At 41.9% G+C, this 25937-nt stretch overlaps 1 protein-coding gene across 2 annotated transcripts in view; it reads left to right on the forward strand.

Moving 5' to 3' along the window:
- The window catches only part of LOC126273068 (probable cytochrome P450 6a14), a 97511-nt gene that overhangs the window by 68476 nt on the left and 3098 nt on the right, over positions 1-25937 (forward strand). For both annotated transcript variants that reach the window (XM_049976473.1, XM_049976474.1), the window contains exon 6: positions 19563-19814. In XM_049976473.1, coding sequence (XP_049832430.1) covers positions 19563-19814 — 252 coding nt within the window. The remainder of the gene's footprint in view (positions 1-19562; positions 19815-25937) is intronic.

The raw sequence follows: 25937 nt of genomic DNA on the forward strand, positions 1-25937 counted from the left end.
TGCTAGAAGGGGAATAAGGTCTTTCGCATAATTTTTATAGAACCTTATAGGATGGTCCTGAAGCCTTTCCACTACTAAGCGATTGTAGCAGCTTTTCAATTCCGCCATCGGTTATCTCAGTATCTGCCATTTCGACGTTCGCACGATGATTCAAAGGAGAGACAGTGCTATGATCTTCCGCGGTGAAAGAACTTCGGAAGAGCGAATTCAGTATTTCGGCCTTTTCTCTATTATCTTTCGTTTCGGTGCCAGTGTGGTATCGCTGAGAGAATGAATAGATGATTGTGACCCACTTACTGATTTTACATACAACCAAAGTCTTTTATTGTTTTTACTCATGTCCGTTGACAACGTTTTACTTTCAAGATCATGGAACGCTTCTCTCCTTACTCTCCTTAACCTCATTTTCGCTTCTTTCAGCTTTTGTTTGTCAGTCAGGTTTTTACTTATCTTGAATCTGACATGAAGTGCTTCTTGTTTACGTAGCGCTTTTGTAACACAGCTATTAAACCCTGGTGGATCTTTCCCATCCCTTAAAACCTTACTCTGAACATACTTGTCTAGGGAATATTGAACGATGTCTTTGAATTTTTTCCATTTGTTCTCCATATCTTCGTCGTCATTACCGAATATTTTATGCTTAGTGCTAAGATATTCTGAAATATGTTACCTGCCACACTTGCTGAGCAAATACATCTTTCTCATTTTCTTAACATTCCTTGGTGAACGCGTCGTCATAGATGCTGTCACAGACTTATTAATACTGACACCTTCTTCTACGTTAACTGATTCGATAAGTTCAGGTCTGTTTGTTGCCGGGAGGTCTAAGACGTTACCCTCATGAGTTGGTTCTCTAACTATCTTTTCAAGATAATTTTCGGACAAGACATCCTGAACAATGCCATGCGATTCCCATCTCTGGCACTAGTTTTGATTCCATAACATTCCTAATCTATACCTGTCAAGTTGAAGTCACCCCCAATTACAACGGCATGATCAGGAAAATTACTAATGATATTCTGCAGGTTCTGTCTGAAGCGCTCTACAGCTACAGATCCAGGTGGTCTATGAAAGCATCCGATCATCACTTTTGATCGTTCTTTGATACTCAATTTCGCCGGCCGAGGTGTTCTAGACGCTACAGTGTGGAACCGCGCGACCGCTACGGTCGCAGGTTCGAATCCTGCCTCGGGCATGGATGTGTGTGATGTCCTTAGGTTAGTTAGGTTTAAGTATTTATAAGTTCCAGGGGACTGATGACCTTAGAAGTTAAGTCCCATAGTGCTCAGAGCCATTTAAATCATTTTTTTTTGATACTCAATTTCACCAAGATTAAGTCACATTCGGAATCCGTGATGACCTCGCTAGGTTTTATCGAATTTTTTACTGCAATAAACACTCCGCCACCACTGGCGACTAACCTATCCTTACGATAAACATTTCAATCTGAACTTAGGATTTCGTTGTCATTGACGTCTGACTTCAGCAAGCTTCCTGTTACCAATACTACCTGTGCATTATAACCTTCAGTAAGCGATACTAATTCAGGGACCTTTCCTTGGATGTCCCTGCAGTTTAATAAAGTCATATTACTCTTTTATATATCTAATTTGTGAGGATCAAGATTCTCTGAGGTTGCTGTGGCTGATTTAACAGGCAAATCGTCTTTGTTGCCAAGGGATGGGTCCTCTAACCTAAAAAGGCCCCATGTGCACGCCACACGTACTCCGCTTCTCTAACAGCCGCCTCCTTCGTGTAGTGAACGCCTGACGTATTAAAGGGGAACGCTACAATTCTGCAACCGTTAGCCGATGTCGAGAAATTCGCATCTGATACCGTTGCAGAGCCGTCTGAGCCTCTGGTTTAGACCTTCCACTCTGCTACAAAGCACAGGACCGCGATCAAGCCTGTGTACGGTGCTACAAATAGACAGCACGCAACCCACGTGCGTTGCTAGTTGCCTTCACCAAATCAGCTAGCCGCTGAAAAGAGCCGAGGATGGCCTCAGAACCGAAGCGCCAGGCGTCATTCGTGCCGACATGTGCCACTACACGCAGCCGGTTGCACCCAATGCGCTCGATAGCAGCCGGCAGGGCCTTCTCCACATCACGATGAGACCTCCCGGCAAACATACCGAATGCAACTAGAATTCTTTCCCGCCTTGCCTGCTGTCTCCCTGACGGGCTCCGTCACCCGCCTAACATTGGAGCTCCCGAAGACTAGCATACCCACCCTCCGTATTTGTCCGGACTGGGCAGGAAAATCGATCGCTCGACCAACAGGAAAGGCATCCCCCCCTGGCTCAGAGTTATCATCAACGCTGGGAAGCACCTCGTACCTGATGCTAAGACGTAGGGGGCTGGCAGCACGGCCTGTTCCCTCTTTCGCCTTCCGCCCAGTGACACGAGAACCCACCACTGTCTGCCATCCACTCTGGAGTGAAGACGGGGCTGTCAGATGTTGCGTACCGGGAGCCGCAGCGACATCCGGGTCACCAGGGCATTCCAGTGGCACCAAAGGAGTCGCAGGTTTCGTCACTGGCGTCCCGACGTCACCGCAACTTCGAGCATTAGCTAGAAGCTTGTCGACGGCAGCCAGCGCAGCTTCCAGTTGTTTACAGACAGCAGCCAACTCTGCTTGTGTCCGCTCACAATAAGCTGTGTGTAAAACAGATATAAGGTTTCAAATGGCGCTAATGAGTTTGAAAATACACCAAAGAGAATATGCGCAGATTTCTCATTTGCTCTGAGACCGCAACCTATTAAATGGAAATAAATTTCTGTACAGGGAAAATTTCCACTAGCAAAGCGCCATACACAAAGATATTCACAAGACTTATGCAACAACGTTCTTTCCTTTCCTCTGTATAAAATTGCGTCCCAGATGGTAGAGATTCGTCAGTTCTTAAGTATGGTTCTTAATTTTAAGGTTTAAGTGACTGTTATTTTAAATCCTCTTACTATTTGCACGGAGGTGTTTAGTGAATGTATACTGAATGAACGTCTGAAGATAAGTCTATGCTCGAAGAGAGTTGTGATACCCATACAAATCATAAAAATATTCCACATCTCCTCCTAAATCACTGGACCGATTGCAGTCAAACTTTGTACACATATCCTTTACTGTCAGCTGCAATTTTGTAATGGTAAGAGCCACATACCTGTCATGGTTCAGGAGATATGGCGTCATAAACAATGAGATACGTAAAAAAATGCCGTATCATGCATGAAGTTTTAATACATTTAGACTTTACTATTAAAGACACTCCTAGAGTTGAGTGAACTTAAGGGAATACCTTACACCTGGCAGCATTTTAACAGCTTTCAGCTGCGAAGCACAAACGGCTGCAGGCGAAATCAACAGCCGTCTGTACAGCTATGAAGAGGCGTCACCGTAGAGACGTCTAGAAAACCGCGTTGTAGACACGCGAAACAGCTGCATTCAGCGAACACAGACTGTCCAGGACACTGTGCTCATACATCCGTATATTATGCACATTTGTTTTAAAGGTGTCAGGAAAATCCAACACCTTCCATGAAAACCCTGACATGATAAGCAAATCCGGTAGTATGTCACATATCTCCGAATAAATCGTGACATTAAATTAACCAAAGTAATACGAGTAACGAGTGAGCAAATGGAATACCACAGACTAACACAAGAATGCCTAAATGCATGTCGTACCTTCCCACCGTGAGACCGACGCAGTTCTGAGGCGAGAAACGAGAACAGAAGCCGAGAGCAGAACCGTGTTAAGCTAGGAGGCCCTACGATAAGGGACGGACTGGACACCCACGTCGCCAGCTAACCACTAGGGCACACAACCCGCACGTTTTAGCGTGAGACTGTTTCGCGTCCTGGTACGTCAAGGACCACCCCCCAGGCCATGTTAAAACCTAGTCCTCCAGAAAAACAGTATAGATCTTACGATAACACAAAAAGGGCCACTACCACCCGCAAGTTTTAGCGTGAGACTTTTTCGCGTCTCTGTTACATTAGGACCACCCCCCAGCCCATGTTAAAAGATAGAGCCCTCCAGAAGAACAGTATAGATCTCACGATAACGCTAAAAGGACCACACTAGCTGCAGGTTTTAGCGTGAGACTTTTTCGCGTCTCTGTTACGTTGCAAACTTTAAAAACATTGCCCCACCACGAAAAGTATAACGTTTCTCATTGGATAGACAGAATTTTTGTAGGTGGAGTTTAAGGTTAACATTGAGACCCTGATTGGTCAGATGAAAACACAGCCAGATCGTTTTTTTAAACCAACTTCGGTAAATTGTAGTAAGGAGAAGTTAGGAGAGTTGCTTCCGAGACGGCGAGCTGGATGGCTGCTGCGCCGGCCGCCGACACCCTGACGAACACCGACAAGGTAATGAACGCACGAGATGTCGCATAACAGCGCTTAAAGCTTCACTCAGAACTGCAGAAGTCTCATCTGTTACACCTCCTTTTTGCGTAATACTAGTGTCGATCGTCAATTAAAGCTCATGGTGTTAACATTTGCCACTTGAAGTAAAAATCTGAAAGGCGATGATTTTTCTGTTATATAGTTATTGAGAAGCCACATCAGCCACTGTAATTTACGACAAGTTAGATAACTTATTAAAGATACTTGAGGGTCACTTTGGACCACTTTGATAGTTTTTATCTTTTGTGAAACTTAATTTAAGCCAAGATTATAGAAGTGATATGGCATAGGTCATCCTTCGATCCATTGTAGAACTTGGAAACCCATTCAGGGAATATTCGTTCACATTTTTGTTGAGCGTTGGTTTTTACCATCCTGTATTAAAACACTTCCTTTTATCAATAGTGCAATCTATAAACGATGTTTTGTGAGTAGAATAAAATTTCCAATGGTAAACTTAACTGCTTTTTCAACGTTATTTTACCAGCTAACTAAAAATAGGAAAGCCTTGAACCCCTTCCACTAAATTTAGTTAGTATTAAGATTCTTTTACAGGGAGTGCAGTGGAGTTGACGCTGAGATCATTTAGTATTTGGTTATATCATCGCTAGTATCACTGAACTCTTCTGAATTCTACATGTCATGTGTGGTCTGGCGTCTCCTTACCAGCAACAGGTCCCAGGTTCCAACTAGTCAATTCCCTAAAAAAACACGCTCAGAGCGTCGTTGCGCGAAAGTGGTAGGGAGACACGATGTGGAACAAAAAGACACCACCATGAATGTTTAGAGTTTGCACGACTGTGTCATAATTTCGAAGATCTTTTCGCGAATAGATGGGAACGAAAATTTTTTTGGTATTACACTACAAACACAATTCATTTTTTGTTTTCTCATCTAATAGAAAATTGGCGAACTGAATATCTGGGAAATGCCGTGTCCGTCAGCTAGTATGAAAAATAAAAATAACTTAGTGATCGTTTATAACGGATTATATTAAGGTGCCAAAGGAACTGATTAAATAATAAAAATAATAGCACCAGTACTCAGGCCAGAATCTAGGAAAGCGTTCGGAGTAACTGATCAGATTTGAAGGATTTAGCAGAAAACTGAAATGCATTATGAACTGAGGAAAGACTATCTGTCACCTTCACCAAGTTGATTATTCAAATGCAGTAGCAGCAAGCAGAACCGAGTCAACGGTCTGAGAGCGAGCGGTCTTCGTTAAACGGAAGTTACAAAAACTTTAGGGACTACTCGAAGACACAGGTTTCTCTTCGTAATCGTAGTACTTGAAATACAGTCCTCCCGAAAAACAGCCTCATGACAGAGCAACTTGAGAAAGAAGGTTGCCACTATACGTCATCAGTAACCATTTATTACGAATAACAAATTTTGACAAAAGATAGGTCAAATCAATTACCTAAAAGTAAGACATAAAATAGATTAGAAAAACATTTGATGCACCTTTGAACGATGTTCGAAATCTTGTGTCGAAAGCGAGACTGCACAGTTTACATAATCCACCAGACAAATATCCTCTAGTTCTCTTTAAAATTATATGATTGTAAATTAGACATTGAGTTTTAAATTCTCAATCTCCACTTCATTTGCTGTGCATGATTTCGAGCCTCATTCAAAGCCACGTCTTACTTTTGTACAAAGCATTACATTAAACATCTGGCCGACTTTTTCATAATTTTTTTTAAAGTTTTGGTTATAGACAGCTAAATATCCCATCAACATAACTTTTTATGTACAAAATAGTTAAGTCTTGAAGAGATGAACTTTTTGACACTTCATTTACACAGAGCTTTTTATGAAATATTTCAGTTTTCGCTCAATTAAGATTTCCTTAATCACTCTGATTACTTGCAAGATTTTATTTTCTTGTTTGTTTGTTTGTTTGTGTGTGTGTGTGTGTGTGTGTGTGTGTGTAAGCGAAGGCCGGTCGGTGTGGCCGTGCGGCTCTAGGCGCTACAGTCTGGAACCGCGTGACCGCTACGGTCTCAGGTTCGAATCCTGCCTCGGGCATGGTTGTGTGTGATGTCCTTAGGTTAGTTACGTTTAAGTAGTTCTCATTTCTAGGGGACTGATGACCACAGATGTTAAGTACCGTAGTGCTCAGAGCCATTCAAACCTTTTATTTTTTTATTTGTGTGTGTGTGTGTGTGTGTGTGTGTGTAAGCGAAACTAGTCTCACGCTGGTCAGCCTAATACTCCATTTGTCCACATTCCACTCTCCATTCGGCTATGAGAGCTCGGAAATTTTTTTCCCGTAGATCAGTAATACGTTTAATTATCTTGGTTACTTTCAACCATTTAAAACTTATTTTGAGAAACTACTCCTCACTCTGCTCACTTTGGTAGTTCATTTGTTCATTTTTCAGACTCTGGGCAAAAACCCATTGTGTAATTTTCGGGCGGAGAGGGGGGGGGGGGGGGAAGGCTCGTTTTCCCTCCGCCGAAACAGTTAGTTGACCAGAAATATTGTGAGTAGTTCATAAGGAAACGGCTGAGCATAATGAAGCGTAAAATTATAAGGTAAACAGTAATAAGTAACCACTTTCAAATCGCTTACAATTATGGAATAACAGCTTGTGATGAGAAAAACTAAAATGTGAACGCTTATCTGAATTGTGCTCCACAAACATTCACTGGGATTATAGGACGTAATCTTAAAGCTGACGTGAGTAAGAGACGGGCCACCAGCTCTGTATGATAAAATAAATCGTTCTTTGCCTACGTATACGAACAATGCGAAGTCAAACATAAATCGATTGGCACTGAAACTAGTTTTTCTTGGATAAGAATTCTGTGTTCGAACTCTTACTCTTTTTTTTTTCTTCGAGAATGTTGAAGATGCGATGGATATGCGAACTGTGTGTCACTGTATTGATTATGGTCACGAAACTGTGACAATAAATTGGTGCAGGTGGGCAAATATGCTCAAGTCCGTTAGAAAACATAGCGGGGAACATTATGCAGTAAACGATACAAGCAAACGAAGAAGTGTGTTTCTGTTAACCAATGTTACAAGCATACATTTTTGCTATTAAAGATGTGCTTATCTGTTGCTGACTTGTACTACTTGCGCAAAAACTTTCATACTGTTAATGTGATTCTATGGATTGTGTAATTCAGATAATAGTGGTGGAAGAATTCATCTACAAGAATATGAATCATTAAGTTTTACGTCCGACCTTCTAGAAGTTGATGGTCGACAGTCTCGTAACTTCGCCTTACTCCATCTAGCTATTTTACTCATTCTCTTGAGCAATTAACCAGTCTTCTTTTTTCAATTTACAGCCGTCCTTGACTTCCTCGTAGAAAAACTATATTTTCTTGAGTGGCAGTAAAAACATACTCCATTCACTACGTAAGAACAACTAAATTAGTGCTTTTGCGTGAACAATAATTACTCATCACATTTATAGCTACTTTTTCTGTGACATTGTAGCTGTTTGTTTCTTCGATGCTTGAAACACCCATAAATATATTACTGCACCCAGAAATGGCTGTATACCATGTTGATTAAGTCAAATAGTTTCAATGGATCGTCCTTTAAATTGAATCTTGACTGCCTTTAGCTCATATTACGAATTATAGGTTTCGGACCATCAGGTATAAATAGTTGCATGTAGTCTACCATTTGCGAAGGTAAGAGCTAAGAATTTTCTTAAGTGATTATCAAAGCAATAAAGCAACGTATAATTGCTTCGCCAACGTTTTAATGAGATATTAAGGCGCATTCTGGAATTCCTCTTGCTTGATGAGAACAGGGCAATAAACACAGAAAGCAATACATTTTTTATAGTATTTTATTGCTCCAAGATGAGTTTTGCGAGGATTTCGCAACTCGATAAGATTTGTTCCCTTTCATCATAAGTCTCACGCGCGTTTGTATGTATGTGCATGCAGATTCTCGTTTTGCGTTGTTTACACTATGATTGCTATTGAGCAAGTCACTGAACATCGCAGATAAATATTTACTATATAGACAGGGTAAACTCATGAGCCAGCTGATGAGTTTACAAAGACTGTAGAAACTATCCACAATCGTAAGGAAATAAAAATGACTGGTGACCTAAATCCTCGTATAGGTTCCAAAACAAACGATTTAATTGGAAGATTCGGTGAACACGTAATTACTGACAATGGGGTTATTTTAATTGGGTTATGCCAGAGACACAGATGCAGAATAGGAAACGGATGATTTAAACATAAAAACATCCTTAAAGATACATGGACACAACCAATATGTGGATTAAAATCAATAACTGATAATATTATCATAAAACAAAATACTTGACAAAAAGTAAGTGATGTAAGAGTTAAGACAGGTGCAGAATGCGGATCGGATCAGTATCTACTTATCTCAAAGATAATTCTCCCCGTTAGGAAAGTGCGGCATTAAAAAGCAGAGCAGAACAGTAGTTAAGTCAAACACAATATACTTTGGACAGCCTACGAGATGATGTATCAGGTTCCTTTATCAAATCAGACTCGCATGTAAGTTGTGCAAAAAACAGAACGACTCTGCATGTAGTATGTATGGGCAAAGTAAGGAAGCAATTCACTAGGCCGCTAAGGAGGCCTTAGGAGAAAAACAGCAACAATGTACGAGACAAAGTTGAACCCAGGTGGGACGATACGATCCAGTAAATCGTGGAGGAAACAACAGAAGCATATCGAAATGCCTGAGCACGAAATTGGATGAGGCTCTTAGAACATGTACTGTGCAGGGATAATATACGTTTGTTGTTATATTACTAATGTGTTCTGAAATCAGAGACAGCCACTACGTGTTCTTCGGGCAAAGTTATCAAAATCACCTTGCTTATGAAGCGAGTACGTAGTTGCTGATGGTGTGCTCTGTAGATACGAAACGATATTATGCCTTTCCAGTACAATTTTATAATCAAATAACATGCTAACAATCATAACGCGCCAACGCACCTGACCATCGAAAGATAACGTATTAAGTTGTCAGTATGTAGGGAGCGATAAAATGTAAGCAATGTTTGGCGTTAGGTTGACTTATCTCCAACAGACTAATGTTTTATTAAACGTACTAAACCATTCAGCGAAGTAAACCAGAAAATAACATATTAATCTCTCTCTTTCTGTCTCTATACTATAAGGTATAGACTTCAGCTTTCCACGTAACACAGATTAATTCAAAGTGGTTACATTATCAAAATCCTAATGTTCACCACTAACTCATCTTTCTTAGACTGTTAAATCATAAGTTTGTTTTACTAACACATTCCGAAGCCACAAGAGACTGTACACGTCAATGACTAGGCGAAACAATTCTGCTAATAGCTGGAAATTCTCTGTCCTTGGATTTCTCTTCCCAAAACGCACACAAGCCGCTAATCAGTAAATAACAATGAATCGATTATGTATTTAATTTTACTTACGATGCACATAAGGTAAAGGTTCTCCCGTTCCTCAGTGACCCACGGCGTCAATACTCAGAGATATATTTTACTGTGATGTGCCCATAGCCTCTGACTTTACTTCTGTATTTGTTTGTTATTAATTTACGTAAATTCCTGTTCACTTTCCTTTATAAAGCAGAAGTGTTATAACGATTACTATTATCAGTCGCTTTACCTATAATAATATTAATGGTAGATGTAAAATAATACAACTAATTCGTGATAATTGAAATTTCTCAAAAAAAAAGAATATACATGATATTTTTCGCAAAAAAAAAAAACGTAACACTCGATAACTACGAGGGTATTTAATAAAGTATTATATCCTTAATTTTTTTATTTTACAGTTTCTGCTATTCTCTTTCTCTTTGTTTCTGTTTCTTTCAAATTTTAAGCTATTTCTTTTCTTCTCTTGGGTGCTTCAGTTAACATTAAGGGGAAGTTACATTGGTTCCAATCAAAGTGCGTGGACTCCAAATTTATTTTTGATCATCTAGGCTTTATTGAGTTAGCAGCACAACGACGATACGTGTGAACGAGAGCCAGCAAAAGTAAACTCCATATGAAACGACAGTAATAAAAAAAAGTACAAAAAGCCTATGTGCCACCGACATATTTGGCCTTATCTTATATAAGGGAAACGAAATTTATCCTCTTTAGTTGTTGGCTCCGTGTGGACCCTCTATTATGTCCTATTTTAATTGCAATTCGTCACTTAAAGTTAACGGTAATAGTAGCGTTGTCATGTGCTTACTCCAATGGTCCCCGTTTGGTATGGCTTTCGGATTACTGGGAAAGTCACAACAATTAACGGGCAGCTTCCGCTGTAATAACACCATTCTAGAATTCACTATAAAAATACTAGAGTCTGTAAATTAATTCACTGAGTTTGAGACCTCTGCTCAGTGACAATTCAATAATCTGTCTATTCACAATTACGACAATAACACTGTTACCTCATTGTATGCCAATACATCCGACAAAATCGCAATCACACATCTTCGGAGTGTGCTGATCACCGAATTACATATATATCCGCATGTCAGGAAAACCCAAATTCTTTGGAGTGCACAAACAGGCACCAGTTAACGTGCAGAGAACCACCCATTAGAACGACTTATTGCAGTGCAACTTAAACACCAATTATCAATGTCTGGTCTAGATAGAGCATTTACTGCACATCGTAGTAAACTGTCAATCATTTCCTACAACCCGTTAAACTTACATTCACGTGCAGAGACTTTCCGTTGATCTTGACTTAATAACAACGATCAGAATTCAGTGCACCGTAGAACAACCACTGATAGTATTAACGTTCGACATACTAAAATCCTCGGAACACAACTGTAAACTTACTCAAAAGCTATTCTTATGAATCGAGTACTTAAACTGTGACTATCGATACGACAGCTCACCCGGTAGTCTTTCAGCCGTAACGCCACCTTGTATAAGCTGTTATGTTCAACAGAACCGCTCAAGATCCAGTGCCCCACTGGCCATAGCCCCATCTTAAAACCAACTGGGAATCATTCAGCAAACAAACGTACAGCGCTACCATTACTTTCAACAATCAGTTCATTAAATTCTACAGCCGTCGTCTCTTGCTTCTGTGGCCATCGTCTGTTAGATGTAATCTTTGCCACAGACTGGTACTGCTGGCGACGAGCTGAATCGCACCGTCTTTGGTCGATCGCCTGCTGGTACTGGCGGAAAATCTGACAGCACCCAGGCTAAAACATTTTTTTAAAAACAAACACATGTAAGAAAACCTTATACTAACATGTATTTCAGTTCTCCAACGTATCTCTATGAACTGACCAAGTTGCTAATACAACAAGATAAGCCGAATTAACATTCGTGACGACAATTAAAACTTTACCAATACTTTTTGACCTGTCACAAACCTATCAGAAAAAGAAAAATAGCGTCCGTCAAAAAGTAAACAAAATAAACATGAGTATTGGCAAAAATTAAGTGATGGAGTAGAAAATTATGAATGCAATACATGAACCAAAAACGCCTGGAAAGCACGCAAGAACGCAAAATAGAGATCGGGCTGGTATCAGCACAATACGTGTCGATCGTTAGGTGCGGTTTTCTCAGAGAATGTTGAGAGAAGACAGAGTTTAGCTTGGAAGCTATAGGATACTCGGGCAGGAAAGTGAGGGATCTAAGAGATGCCAGCAATAAGTTGTTATGAAGCAGGTCATGCAGTCGAACTTCGGATTGGTAAAGCCCCGGGAACAGGCAGTGCATATACTAAGCATATAAAAGTTGCACCCACAGTTATTTTGTAAGATTCTGGCAAGGGTCTTTGATAAATGTTTAAAAGGAGATCACATTAGTCATGAATTTTTAAAAAACTTATTTTACTTCAAATATATGAAAAAATGATCGAAGAGAATCTAAAAATTAAACGTATTAGTGTGGTGCCTTTAGTAAGCACACTGCGTGGCAGATACTTAAAGAAACGGGTAGAGGGACAAGTAGTAGAAACAGAAGAGCAAATTGGGGTTTCGATCTGAACTCTCCTGCACTGATGTAATACTTCCTTTACTAAATTTAATATAGAAGAGATTGGCTGGAAATCAGAATATCCACTTGGTATTAGTGAATCTACACCAGGCATACAACATGATCCCGCCAGGTAACTTGTGAGAGAGAATGTTAATGATATCTGTAAGACTAATGTATTAGTTGTGAAAGAGTTTTATACAGGACGCATCAGTAGTGTAAAGATGAATCCGCTGAATTTACAATTACAAAAGGACTCCAACAAGAATGTACTTTAGCCCCTACTCTGTTCAAAACCCATATGGAACAGGCATTACAAGAGTGGAAACGTAAGTGCTTCGGCATGAGAATTTCAGGTGGAACAGAAACGTAGTGTACATTACTTTCTGCGGACGACCAGGTGATTATCGAAAATCAAATGTGTGTGAAATCTTATGGGACTTAACTGCTAAGGTCATCAGTCCCTAAGCTTACACACTACTTAAGCTAAATTATCCTAAGGACAAACACACACACCCATGCCCGAGGGAGGACTCGAACCTCCGCCAGGTGATTATTGCAACAGATGTTGAAGATTTAGAACATATGTACCGAAAACTCAAAACTGAATATCCTGGAGTGGGAGAATATGAGACAGAGAATTTGAAAAGTGATTTAAAGATAAAAGAAAGTAAAGTTTTTAAATACCGTAGGGTTTCATTGTCTGTTAGTGGAAAATGAAATTTAAAAAAATGGAGTTGGACAAGGCAAAAAGACAATCCCACTGTTAAATTCTGTCTTATGGAAAAAATTAACAATCAAAACCAAAAACGTGATATATCATACTATTGTGACAAATATTGCGCCGTATGAATGAAAGAGATAAGCAGAGGGTTCTTGCTATAGAAATGGACTACTGGAGGAGGAGTAGCGGAGTAGCACGTAAGAATAGTAGAAATTCGAAGGAAAACGGAAGTTGATAAGACTATTATAGACACAACTGAAACAAAAAGGCAACTTTGATATCGGCATCTAGAAAGGATGGATGGCAGACGATAGCTAAACGAGTATGGTAGTGGATAATTCTGCTAGAAGAAAAAGTGGTAGTGCAGCAAGAACATGGAAACACTTTGTACGTCAAGCAAAGCAAGGTAAAATCTACAATATGGAGACTGGGTGGACAAGAAGCAATGAAAAACTGGAAACGAGAAATGGCGACAACTGAGAGGTTCAGGGAAGGAAAAGTCTGGAAAAGAGGTGACGTTGACCTCGCAACAAACTGTAGGGCACATTTGGAGAACCGGAAAAACAGAGAATCGCTAATATTGGTGGAAATTACCCTTCGCCACGCACTGAAAAGTGACTTGGGTCGTATCCAGGGAGATTTTGCTAAATGTTAACAAACTGTAGAAAAAGACCCCCGATAGCATAAAACGCAAAGGAGGTCATCTGGACATTTGGCGGGAAATGCGTTCCACTGGAGGTACACACGCTTGAAGATGAAAGATTTTTGACAGTTTACGTTTCTGTGATTGAAATCAAACTTAAGAACACGCCTTCAAATGGCCGTGTTTTGTCTGCACCAATGTTTTAGTTTCGCGCTCAAGAGGGCAGTGAACTGGAGAACCATCATTATTAGTCGACAATTTGGCAAGATGTGGAATATCATTCTGGAATTAACTGACTGAAAGTTATCGTTTATGAATTACCCGAGTTGATTTTCATATTTTTCCTGACTTCATGTTGCGTGTCACATGCACATTGTTGGTGCTTGCTTGTACATAAGGCGGAATGCCAATAGTATTATCTGCAGAGCACATGTCAGCTGACTTTGTGTGACTGGTAGGAGGGGGGAAGGGGGTGGCGCGGGGTATTGGGAGTGGTGATTCGGAAAAACAAAAAGGGCGTAGAGTGGCTACAACGAGGGGCGTTCCATTAAGAATGCAACGCATTTTTTTCTTGAATAAGGTTGGTTTTGTTCAGCATTCAGGTACACCATATTATTCCTTACTCTTATGGCTACAAAACCATATTTCTCAACATAATCTCCGTTCAATGCGGCAGCCTTACGCCACCTTACTGGGAGGGTATGTATACCCGATTGGTACCATTTGGCTGGTTGACGTCGAAGTGAACGTCTTGAAGGATTAATAATTTCCTCATTATCCACGTACTGCTTTCCGCGGAGTGCTTTTTTTCATAGGGCCAAACAGATGGAAGTCGGAAGGTGCCAGATCCGGACCATATGGTGGATGAGGAAGAGTAGTCCAATGAACTTTTGTGAGCTCCTCTCTGGGGCACAGACTTGTGTGCGTCGTTGCATTGTCATGGAGAAGGAGAAGTTCGTTTGCATTTTTAGGACCATTTACATGCTGAAGTCGGTTCTTCGATTTCCTGAGGTTAGCACAATACGCTTCAGAGCTGACTGTTGCTTCAATGAGGGAGGACAAACAAATGAGCCCTCCAGAATCCCAGTAGACCGTCGCCACGACTTTACCGGCTGGGGGTGCAGCGCTGATCTTTGCTTCAGTGGAGAGGTGGTGTGGCGCCACACCATGGATTGCAATTTTGTTTCCGGTTCGAAGTGATGAAATCATGTTTCATAGCCTGTGACGATGTAAGTCAACCAGTTCCTTGCGGGTCGTCCGTCGTTGCTCTTCATGGTCATCTGTTAGGCGGCCTGTACAGGGTGTTACAAAAAGGTACGGCCAAACTTTCAGGAATCATTCCTCACACACAAATAAAGAAAAGATGTTATGTGGACATGTGTCAGGAAACGATTAATTTCCATGTTAGAGCTCATTTTAGTTTCGTCACATACGCTTCCACCTACGCTCAATGGAGCACGTTATCATGGTTTCATACGGGATACTCTACCTGTGCTGCTAGAACATGTGCCTTTACAAGTACTACACAACATGTGGTTGATGCACGATGGAGCTCCTGCACATTTCAGTCGAAGTGTTTGTACGCTTCTCAACAACAGATTCGGTGACCGATCGATTGGTAGAGGCGGACCAATTCCATGGCCTTCACGCTCTCCTGACCTCAACACTCTTGACTTTCATTTTAGGGGGCATTTGAAAGCTCTTGTCTACGCAACCACGGTACCAAATGTAGAGACTCTTTCGTTCTCGTATTGTGGACGGCTGTGATACAATACGCTATTCTCCAGGGGTGCATCAGCGCATCAGGGATTCCTTCCGACGGAGGGTAGATGTGTGTATCCTCGCTAACGGAGGACATTTTGAACATTTCCTGTAACAAAGTGTTTGAAGTCACGCTGGTACGTTCTGTTACTGTGTGTTTCCATTCCATGATTAACGTGATTTGAAGAGAAGTAATAAAATGAGCTCTAACCTGGAAACTAAGCGTTTCCGGACACATGTCCGCATAACATTTTTTTTTCGTTGTGTGTGAGGAATGATTCCTGAAAGTTTGGTGTACCTTTTGTAACACCCTGTATAGTCATATCTACACTACTGGCCATTAAAATTGCTACACCAAGAAGAAATGCAGATGATAAATGGACATTCATTGGACAAATATATTATATTACAACTGATATGTGATTACATTTTCACGCAATATGGGTGCATAGATCCTGAGAAATCAGTACCCAGAACAACCACCTCTGCCCGTAATAACGGCCTTGATGCGCTTGGGCATTGAGTCAAACAGAGCTTGGATGGCGTGTACATGCATAGCTGCCCATGCAGCTTCAACACGATACCACAGTTCATCAAGAGTAGTGACTGGCGTATTGTGACAAGCCAATTTCTCGACCACCATTGACCAGACGTTTTCAATTGCTGAGAGATCCGGTGAATGTGCTGGCCAGGGCAGCAGTCGAGCATTTTCTGTATCCAGAAAGGCCCGTACAGGACCTGCAACGTGCAGTGGTGCATTATCCTGCTGAAATGTAGGGTTTCGCAGGGATCGAATGAAGGGTTGAACCACGGGTCGTAACATATCTGAAATGTATAACGTCCACTGTTCAAAGTGCCGTCAATGCGAACAAGAGCTGACCGAGCTGGCACCCCATACCATCACGCCGGATGATACGCCAGCATTGCTATGACGAATACACGCTTCCAATGTGCGTCCACCGCGATGCGACCGTCATGATGCTGTAAAAAAACATGGATTCATCCTAAAAAAAAATGACTTTTTGCCATCGTGCTCCCAGGTTCGTCGTTGAGTACACCATCACAGGCGCTCCTGTCTGCTAGTGATACGAGGCCGTTGGGATCCAGCATGGCGTTCCGTATTACCCTCCTGAACCCACCGATTCCATATTCTGCTAACAGTCATGGGATCTCGAACAACGAGAACAGCAATGTCGCGATACTATAAACCGCAATCGCGATAGGCTACAATCCGACCTTTATCAAAGTCGGAAACGTGATGGTACGCATTACTCCTCCTTACTCGAGGCATCACAACAACGTTTCACCAGGCAACGCCGGTCAACTGCTGCTTGTGTATGAGAAATCGGTTGGGTACTTTCCTCATGTCAGCACGTTGTAGGTGTCGCCACCGGCGCCAACCATATGTGAATGCTCTGAAAAGCTAATCATTTGCATATCACAGCATCTTCTTCCTGTCGGTTGAATTTACCGTCTGTAGTACGTCACCTTCGTAATGTAGCAATTTTAATGGGCAGTAGTGTACTTTGCGTCAGGTACATGTAGGAGAGTCGAAACCAGTAGTGACCCATGATGTCATATCAACTTCAGATTTCTTCTTTCTTCTTCGCGGATGGATCACTTAGGATCACGCATAATCAACATTTGTTGGCCTTCCTTTTCGCCCAGTGTTGCTTCATAAACAACGAATGTGCTAGCTTTCGTTGCGTAGACCACGTATGTCGGTTAGTTTTTCTCTCTTCTTCATTGTGATTTTTCTGATTTCATTTCTATCATGTAGATTTGTAGACCCTAATTCTCTAAGGTCTTTTTACGTCTGTTTGTACCAGTTCGGTCTTGTAGTTTTGTTCTTTAAAAATGTATGGATTTTGTGCGTTAACCTGTTTGAGTCCATTCTTTCTAAATGCCTATGAATTGGATTCTTATCATTCGCATTGTGTCTGTTATTTTGGAGATATTTTTATATATTTCTGCATTGGGTTTTGGATAATGCACACCATCTTTAGTTCTTGGTCCTAGGAGTTTCCTCATTACTTTATGTTCTTTCACTTCTAATTCCTCTTTTAGTGTTCTGTGTTGAAGGTTTAGTGTTTCAGATGCGTAGAGAGCTTCGGGTTTAATTACTGTTATGTAGTGTCGTATTTTGCAGTTCCACGACAGACTCTTTTTGTTGTAAATGTTTTTTGTTAATTGAAACGCCGTGTCCATTTTCTGGTCTCTTGATCGGACATGTCATTCATTTCTAAATTTTATTAATTATTTACAGAGTAATGAATTAATAATGTACAACATTTAATAGGTAATGAGGTAGATGTAAATATGTTTTGACATAGCAGATCACCTTCTTGCATTGTGCATGATATGTTTTCTCTTCGTAAGAACAAAAACTTCCGTGTTGCTCGAGTGCGCGATGAAGTAGTCGTCGAGTGCGGATCTGCTGTAACTTTCATGAATGAGCATAGAATTGTCAATTTACAACCTGGAGTTGATTTAAAAATTATTCTTAGGGAACCACGGCCCGACTTTGGTGCAAACAAATCGCGCGCGAATTCTCAAATATCGGTGCGGAGTTTAAAATACGCGGCTGGATATCGGGCGTTATCGTCGCGTGTGTGATTCAGTAACATTAACCGCAATTTACGGACATTAGCTTGTTAATAACTATCAAAGACTTATGTGAGTGGCATAATAAGCGTCTTAATGCTTAAAGCAAGTGAGGATCGATTTACTGTCGGGATACGACAAACATTGCATAGTCAGCTTGTTGATACGTTGCTTGGCCGGCCACGGTGGCCGAGCGGTTCTAGGCGCTTCAGTCCGGAACCGCGCGACTGCCAAGGTCGCAGGATCGAAGCCTGCCTCGGGCATGGATGTGTGTGATGTCCGTAGGTTAGTTACGTTTAAGTAGTTCTAAGTTCTAGGGAACTCATGACCTCAGATGTTATGTCCCATAGTTCTCAGAGCCATTTGAACCATTTGATACGTTGCTTAGCAACTCATAAACGGGCAGTGATAGAATTACTGAAACGATCTTTTAAGTATCAATGACCACAACACACACATCAGAAACTAATTACTCTAACTGTGATTGACTTCTGGATTAGATGAGTGTTTTTTTATTTCAGCTATTTTGTATTAATAAACTTATTTCGTGGTTGAAACTTCATCATTCATTCAGTAGTATAACGATAGATAGTACTAGCTATGCTACTATTTATAGTTTTAAAATAAAAGAGGACACATACCTTTTTTTTTCTTTTGAGAAATGATCGTACTCCAGTCATCATTCTTCTCAAACCAGAGGCACGAATGACGCTCCCTGACAGCACTACGATATCGTGAAAGACCACTCACGTGTGCCCCCTTCTCACTACATTTCTGCATTGAAAACTGTGAGATATAGCCGCGGTACGAAGAAGGAAGAAAGAAAGGGAAAGATCAGCGAAAGAAACGGAGCAAAGAGAGAAGGGGAGGTCACAAAACCTTTGAGTACCCAAACTGGAAGACGAGCCTGTCGGCACTATGAACGGAGTAGTCGAGCTGAGCGGCGAGGTGTTTGGTTGTGACCCGTCGAGTACCTCGAATGAGAGTATCCGCAAGTTCCAGCATGGCAGGAGTCACAACATTGTCCGGACGGCCGGCATGCAGGAGATCGGACAGGTTTGCGCGATCTTGCCGCAGTGCTGACAGATGCCTCGCCCGACGACTCACCGTGCTTTTGTTCGCTGCCAGGTCTCCGTAGACAACCTGCAAGCGCCTGTGAATATTTGCGTTATTATGATTTTCCTCCGAAAGAAACTCAATGATACCTCTCTATTTGCAAAGTACCCTCATTCCAAGTGCTACGTATAGCGCCGCCAAGCATCGGAACTTGATGAAACTATGCGGGCTGTAACGGGAATATTCCACGATGTCCCAAAAATTCGGCATTTTTTAAACCGAAACTGCCCTAGAAAAAAATGTGTCGCATTACTTGTTGAACACTCCCCGCACAATGTAGTACTAAAACAGCAAATTTGAACTACGCTTCTGGGTAATCTGAAGCAAACGCTTTGGCTTTCAGAGACGCTGCGGAAGTACCCTCCGGTGCCGCTGCTGAACCGCGAGGTGACGCAGCCGTACAGCGTGCCGGGCACCGACTGGACGCTGGAGAAGGGCGTCGCCGTCTTCTTCCCAGTGATGGCGATGCAGTACGACCCGCAGTACTTCCCACACCCGGAGCGCTTCGATCCAGAGCGCTTCTCGGAAGAAGAGAAGAGCAAAAGGCCCAGCTGCGTGTATCTGCCGTTCGGCGATGGACCACGAGCTTGTATCGGTAAGTTCATAATTTTAGCGAAACATACTGTTTTTCACTGATTTTCTCAACCGAACGTCTACTGTCTGTAAAATAAATACACCGGGAAAGTTAGTCACTATCAGAAGACGCCACGTTAATGTTGTTGTTGTGGTCTTCCAGAGACGGGTTTGATGCAGCTCTCCATGCTACTCTATCCTGTGCAAGCTTCTTCATCTCCCAGTACCTACTGCAACCTACATCCTTCTGAATCTGTTTAGTGTGTTCATCTCTTGGCCTCCCTCTGCGATTTTTACCCTCTACACTGCCCTACAATACTAATTTGGTGATCCCTTGATGCCTCAGAATATGCCCTACCAACCGATCCCTTCTTCTAGTCAAGATGTGCCACAAATTTCTCTTCTCTCCAATTTTATTCAATACCCCCTCATTAGTTATGTGATCTACCCATCTAATCTTCAGCATTCCAGTAAAGCTGCATGCCCTCGGGAAAAATCACGGCTGTAGTTTCCCCTGGCTTTCAGCCGTTCGCAGTAACAGCACAGCAGGGCCGTTTTGGTTTGTGTTACAAGGCCAGATCAGTCAATCATCCAGACTGTTGCCCCTGCAATTACTGAAAAGGCTGCTGCCCCTCTTCAGGAACCACACATTTGTCTGGCCTCTCAACAGATAGCCCTCCGTTGCGGTTGCACCTATCTGTATCGCTGAGGCACGCAAGCCTCCCCACAAGCGGCAAGGTCCATGGTTCATGAGGGCGGCCACGTTAATACCGTGCGCAATTACCCTTGATAATGGCATCAATTCGGCGAGAGACGAAGTCCACGAGTTCCTATAGATATTCTATTTTCAGCATAAGTCATTCACGCCTGATGATTAAACCCTGTAGAGTTTAGGGAAGGCTATTACAGCTGAAAGAACCCGTTTTCGGTTATATTGTTTTTTTCCCAGCCAGTTTAACCTGACTGTTAAAACCACTCAAAATATCGGTTTCTCAAATAAATTATTTTGATTTTTTTATAATTTATTTTCTGCAACAAAATGTGGAAATCGATCAGAGATTGAAAAATTTTGACTCTCAGTTTCAAGATACATAGAATCAAAATATTTAATTTATTTCATGGAAATGACAGACTCTTACAAGGAAATGAAGCGTTGTACTTCATCGCTACGCCACTTCGTAAAAATATTTCCAGTATAGTGTTGGTGGCATTCTGCAAAACAACGGAGAGCTCTTGACAACATCAAGAAATCACTGCACGTACACGCTTGCCTTAAGCCAGACCACGCACCAATAGCGACATTATTGTGTCAGCATTGCTGTTCCAATTCTCATGCCCTGTGTTTGTTGCTCATTTCTGTCGGCATTGTTATTAAAATAGCACTGATTGCTTTTCCCATTTTCTATAATAATTGAAAATTTTAAACCAATGCAAATTTTATCAATACAAGTTATTCGTTTCAAAAACAAAAAAATTGGCAATGCTGCTATAGCTAAACGATATTTCGTTTTTTTTTACTCTGTTATTAGCAAAAATAAAAAAGAACACATTTTATAAGCGAGACGAAGCAAATACCGAAAATACCAGTTTTTCAGAACTAAAATACCAGTATCGGTTTTAACCGGCCGGATTTTCCCATCCCATTAGAGTCGTCCAACTGCAAGAAAGTTGACTGTTACATCTGATCGGCTGTTTCAGACCGTCCTAGACATTTGCTATGGGACGAAAATTGGGTGATTTAGCAAATCACTCGAGCTGCGGTAAGATGCTTGAGTGTCTTACGAACCATGAACATATGCGTGCAGCTCTGTGAATTGGGCTATTTTCATCTTGGAAGGTGAGTGTGTTCATAGAACACTGTTCATGAAAACGTGGAAAAAAGGTAACATTTGTTCACTGTGTAAGGTGTCAGGCAAATCCAACACCTTACATGAAAACCCTGACATGATAAGCAAATCCAGTAGTATGTCACGTAGCTCCGAATAAATCGTGACATTAAATTAACCAAAGTAATACGAGTAACGAGTGAGCAAATGGAATACCACAGACTAACACAAGAATGCCTAAATGCATGTCGTACCTTCCCACCGTGAGGCAGACGCAGTTCCGAGGGGAGAAACGAGGACAGAAGCCGAGAGTAGAACCGTGTTAAGCTAGATAAGGGAGGGGCTGGGCACCCACGCCGCGAGCCTACCTGTACGACTATACAACCCGCACGTTTTAGCGTGAGACTGTTTCGCATCTCAGGTATGTCAAGGACAACCCCCAGCCCATGTTAAAAGCTAGAGCCCTCCAGAAAAACAGTATAGATCTTACGATAACACAAAAAGGGCCACTACCACCCGCAAGTTTTAGCGTGAGCGTTTTCGCGTGTCTGTTACATTAGGATCACTCCCCAGCCCATGTTAAAAGATAGAGCCCTCCAGAAGAGCAGTATAGATCTTACGATAACGCTAAAAGGACCACACTAGCTGCAGGTTTTAGCGTGAGACTTTTTAGCGTCTCTGTTACGTTGCAAACTTTAAAAACATTGCCCCACCACGAAAAGTTCAAAAATGGCTCTGAGCACTATGCGACTTAACTACTGAGGTCATCAGTCGCCTAGAACTTAGAACTAATTAAACCTAACTAACCTAAGGACATCACACACATCCATGCCCGAGGCAGGATTCGAACCTGCGACCGTAGCAGTCGCACGGTTCCGGACTGCGCGCCTAGAACCGCGAGACCACCGCGGCCGGCACCACGAAAAGTATAACGTTTCTCACTGGATAGACAGAATTTTTGTAGGCGGAGCTTAAGGTTAACATTGAGACCCTGATTGGTCAGATGGAAACACAGCCAGATAGTTTTTTTAAAACCAACTTCGGTAAATTGTAGTAAGGAGAAGTTAGGGAAGAGTTGGTTCCGAGACGGCGAGCTGAATGGCTGCTGCGCCGGCCGCTGCCGCCCTGACGCTGCCTAAACACCGACAAGGTAATGAACGCACGCGATGCCGCATTTTTGAGCGCATAAGGCTTCACTCAGAACTGCAGAAGTCTCATCTGTTACACCCCCTTTTTTTGCATAATACTATTGCCGATCGTAAATTAAAGCTCATGGTGTTCACATTTGCCACTTGAAGTAAAACTCTGAATCGCGATGATTTCTCTGTTATATAATTATTGAGAAGCAACATCAGCAACTGTAATTTACGACAAGTTAGATTAAGTATTTAAAGATAATTGAGGGTCACTGTAGACCATTTTGATAGTTTTCTCTTTTGTGAAACTTAATTGAAACCTAGATTATAGATGTGATATGGCATAGGTCATCCTTCGATCGATTGCAGAACTTGGAAACCCATTCAGGGAATATTCGTTCACATTTTTGTTGAACGCAGTTGGTTTTTACCATCCTGTATTAAAACATTTCCTTTTATTAATAGTGCAATTTATAAATGATGTTTTATGAGTAGAATAAAATTTCCAATGGTAAACTTAACTGCTTTTTCGACTTTATTTTACCAGCTAACTAAAAATAGGAAAGCCTTGAACCCTTTCCACTAAATTTAGTTAGTATTAAGATTCTTTTACAGGGAGTGCAGTGGAGCTGACGCTGAGATCATTTAGTGTTTGGTTATATCATCGCTAGTCTCACTGAACTCTTCTGAATTCTACATGTCATGTGTGGTCTGGCGTCTCCTTACCAGCAACAGGTCCCAGATTCAAACTAGTTAATTCCCTAAAAAACACGCTCAGAGCGTCGTTGCGCGAAAGTGGTAGGGAGACACGATATAGAACAAACAGACACCACCATGAATGTTTAGAACTGAGAGTGTTGAAATAAGCACCGTGGTTCATGTTCGCGAGAAAGTGAATCGGTCATGGTACGAAAAACATTTTCAAAACGTCACGAAACCACCTCAGACCTGAATTGCACCACACACGCACCGTGGGTTGAAACGTCTCACTGGGCCTTCGCTGCGTTCGAAGCCTTGCGTCCTTTCAAAACATGCAAAATAGTGAACCCTCGAAACTCATTACACGCCTTCAGTCATCTACAGAGTTGTTTGCCCATTGAAGACGTGCAGCTTTCTTTGGCGCTATGAGCAATGGGCTTTAGTCCGTTACCCGGCTCCAAATATTAACTGCTTGCCGTTCCCTCCACAGTGATTGCTCGGAAACTGGTTGAGAGAGGCCTCCATACACTGAAAGGAGCAGTTTCTAACGAGTTTGAAATCGATTGTCATCGGCAGTGCGAGACACACGTTTTCCTGTCAGCATATATTGCCGACCACTGTTCTTACGCTGTGTTAGTGGTTGCGACTGATACGCTACTCCTTGTATACACTATAGATAGCCCGCGATAATACGCTAACACATCAGGTAGCTTCATTCTTGGTGTGCTCAACGGCACGTCCAAACGCGATAGCAGTTTTACGAGGTGTGTGAAGTGATGAGACTGATTTTTTATCCTCCCTTTTTATTCAAACAACAACATCGTCCCCTTCAATAGCTTCGGCAGCTATACACCGGAGGAACCGTTTTTCACAGTCTTGGCAGCAGCGCTGAAAGGCTTCAACTGAAAGGGCCTACAAGTCGGTCACATTCTTTTCAATGTTTTCCAGAGTTCCAATATGTCGTCCTTTTAAGACGTCTTTCAATTTTAGGAAAATACGAAAGTCACAAAGACTCAGTTCAGGTAAACAAGGGGATGTGGAAGTCCAGCAATGTCTTTTGAGGTCAAAAATTCCGTGACGGAAGTGGCCGTGTGGAATCTGGCGTTGCCATGACATTATCTACTTGTCTACAATGTCTGGTCTCACACGATTCACTCTTTTCCTGAACACTTGATTGACAGTTTATCGTGGAGGAACAAATTCTTTATGCACGATACCAATACTGTCAAAAAAACAAATCAGCATTGTTCTGCTATTTCATTTGCTTATTCCAGCTTTTTTCGGTCGGGGGGACGTCTCAGCCTGCCGACCCTCACATTGCCGCTTGCCTCAGGATCGTACTCAAAAATCCAGGATTCATCACTTGTGTACACCCGCCTGGACCTTTCGAGGTCATTGGAAATCCTCTCAAGAATGCACACATTTCTTTGATTGTCCTTTTCCTCTGTTATGAGGTCTCTCGGCACCATTTTGACACAAACCCGAATGTGCAAAACGTCGGCCAAAATTTGATGTAAGGTGAAAGTTTTTAAGTTCAAGATGTCACACATCATCCTTATTGTTAAACGTCTGTCCGATCTTGCAAGAGCAAGCACACGTTCGATCCTAAGATGAAGGTCTGCCTGAGTGAAGTTCATCTTCAACGTGTATTCGGCCTTCCATAAATGATTTTTGTGCCAACGAAAAACTTGTGCTCTTCATAAGGAATGTTCCCCATAGGCCTGTTTCAACTTTTAGAAGGTGACACTCGCGGATTCCCCAAGTGTAATACAAAATTTTATGGCCTAACGTTGCTCTAAATTCCGCAGTTTCATCTTCGTAACACACAACGAAAACACAAGTTCTTTGATGGAGGTCTCAAAAATCACGTGATGGCTGTGCGGAACTGAAACTCGAACCGTGTATTTGGAAGAGATAGACACAGGTCTACACATGTAGAATAACACTGCAGTGCCAGATCGCTCACAGCATTTTCAGTCTCATAGCTTTTCTCACACGCTTCGTATATTCCGTTATGTAGCATTTTCACGTCGATGCATCTTCTTACGCTGGTTCCACATAACCGAGTCTCACAATCTCGCTTCCCCCGACAAACACGCATTACATCATTGACACAACTTACGTCAGCGGTTTTAGTCGTGCAAATAAAGTTGACACGGCGCTCTGGATGATGGGAGCGACAGTCAATGGGAAATGCCTTTACAGTCGCTCCCATTAGCTACCTCGCCGAGTGTCAACTTTGTGCGTATAATAGAATGTAGCAGTGGCAGAATATTACCAGTTCCACATCATCTGCAGCGCCCCAAAACAAGTATGCTATTTTAGTGCGGCGAGTAACATTTTATCTGGGGAGCTTATGCACAATTTTATATTTGCCTAACATGAATTAACATTACAGTGAAAGTGAGACATGTGACAATTTTGCTTTGTATGCGTATGTACTATAAATGTCCCCTTTCAAGTCCCATGTCTTGTATTTTATCA

Source organism: Schistocerca gregaria, chromosome 5, assembly GCF_023897955.1.
Source record: "Schistocerca gregaria isolate iqSchGreg1 chromosome 5, iqSchGreg1.2, whole genome shotgun sequence".
Taxonomy (NCBI): domain Eukaryota; kingdom Metazoa; phylum Arthropoda; class Insecta; order Orthoptera; family Acrididae; genus Schistocerca; species Schistocerca gregaria.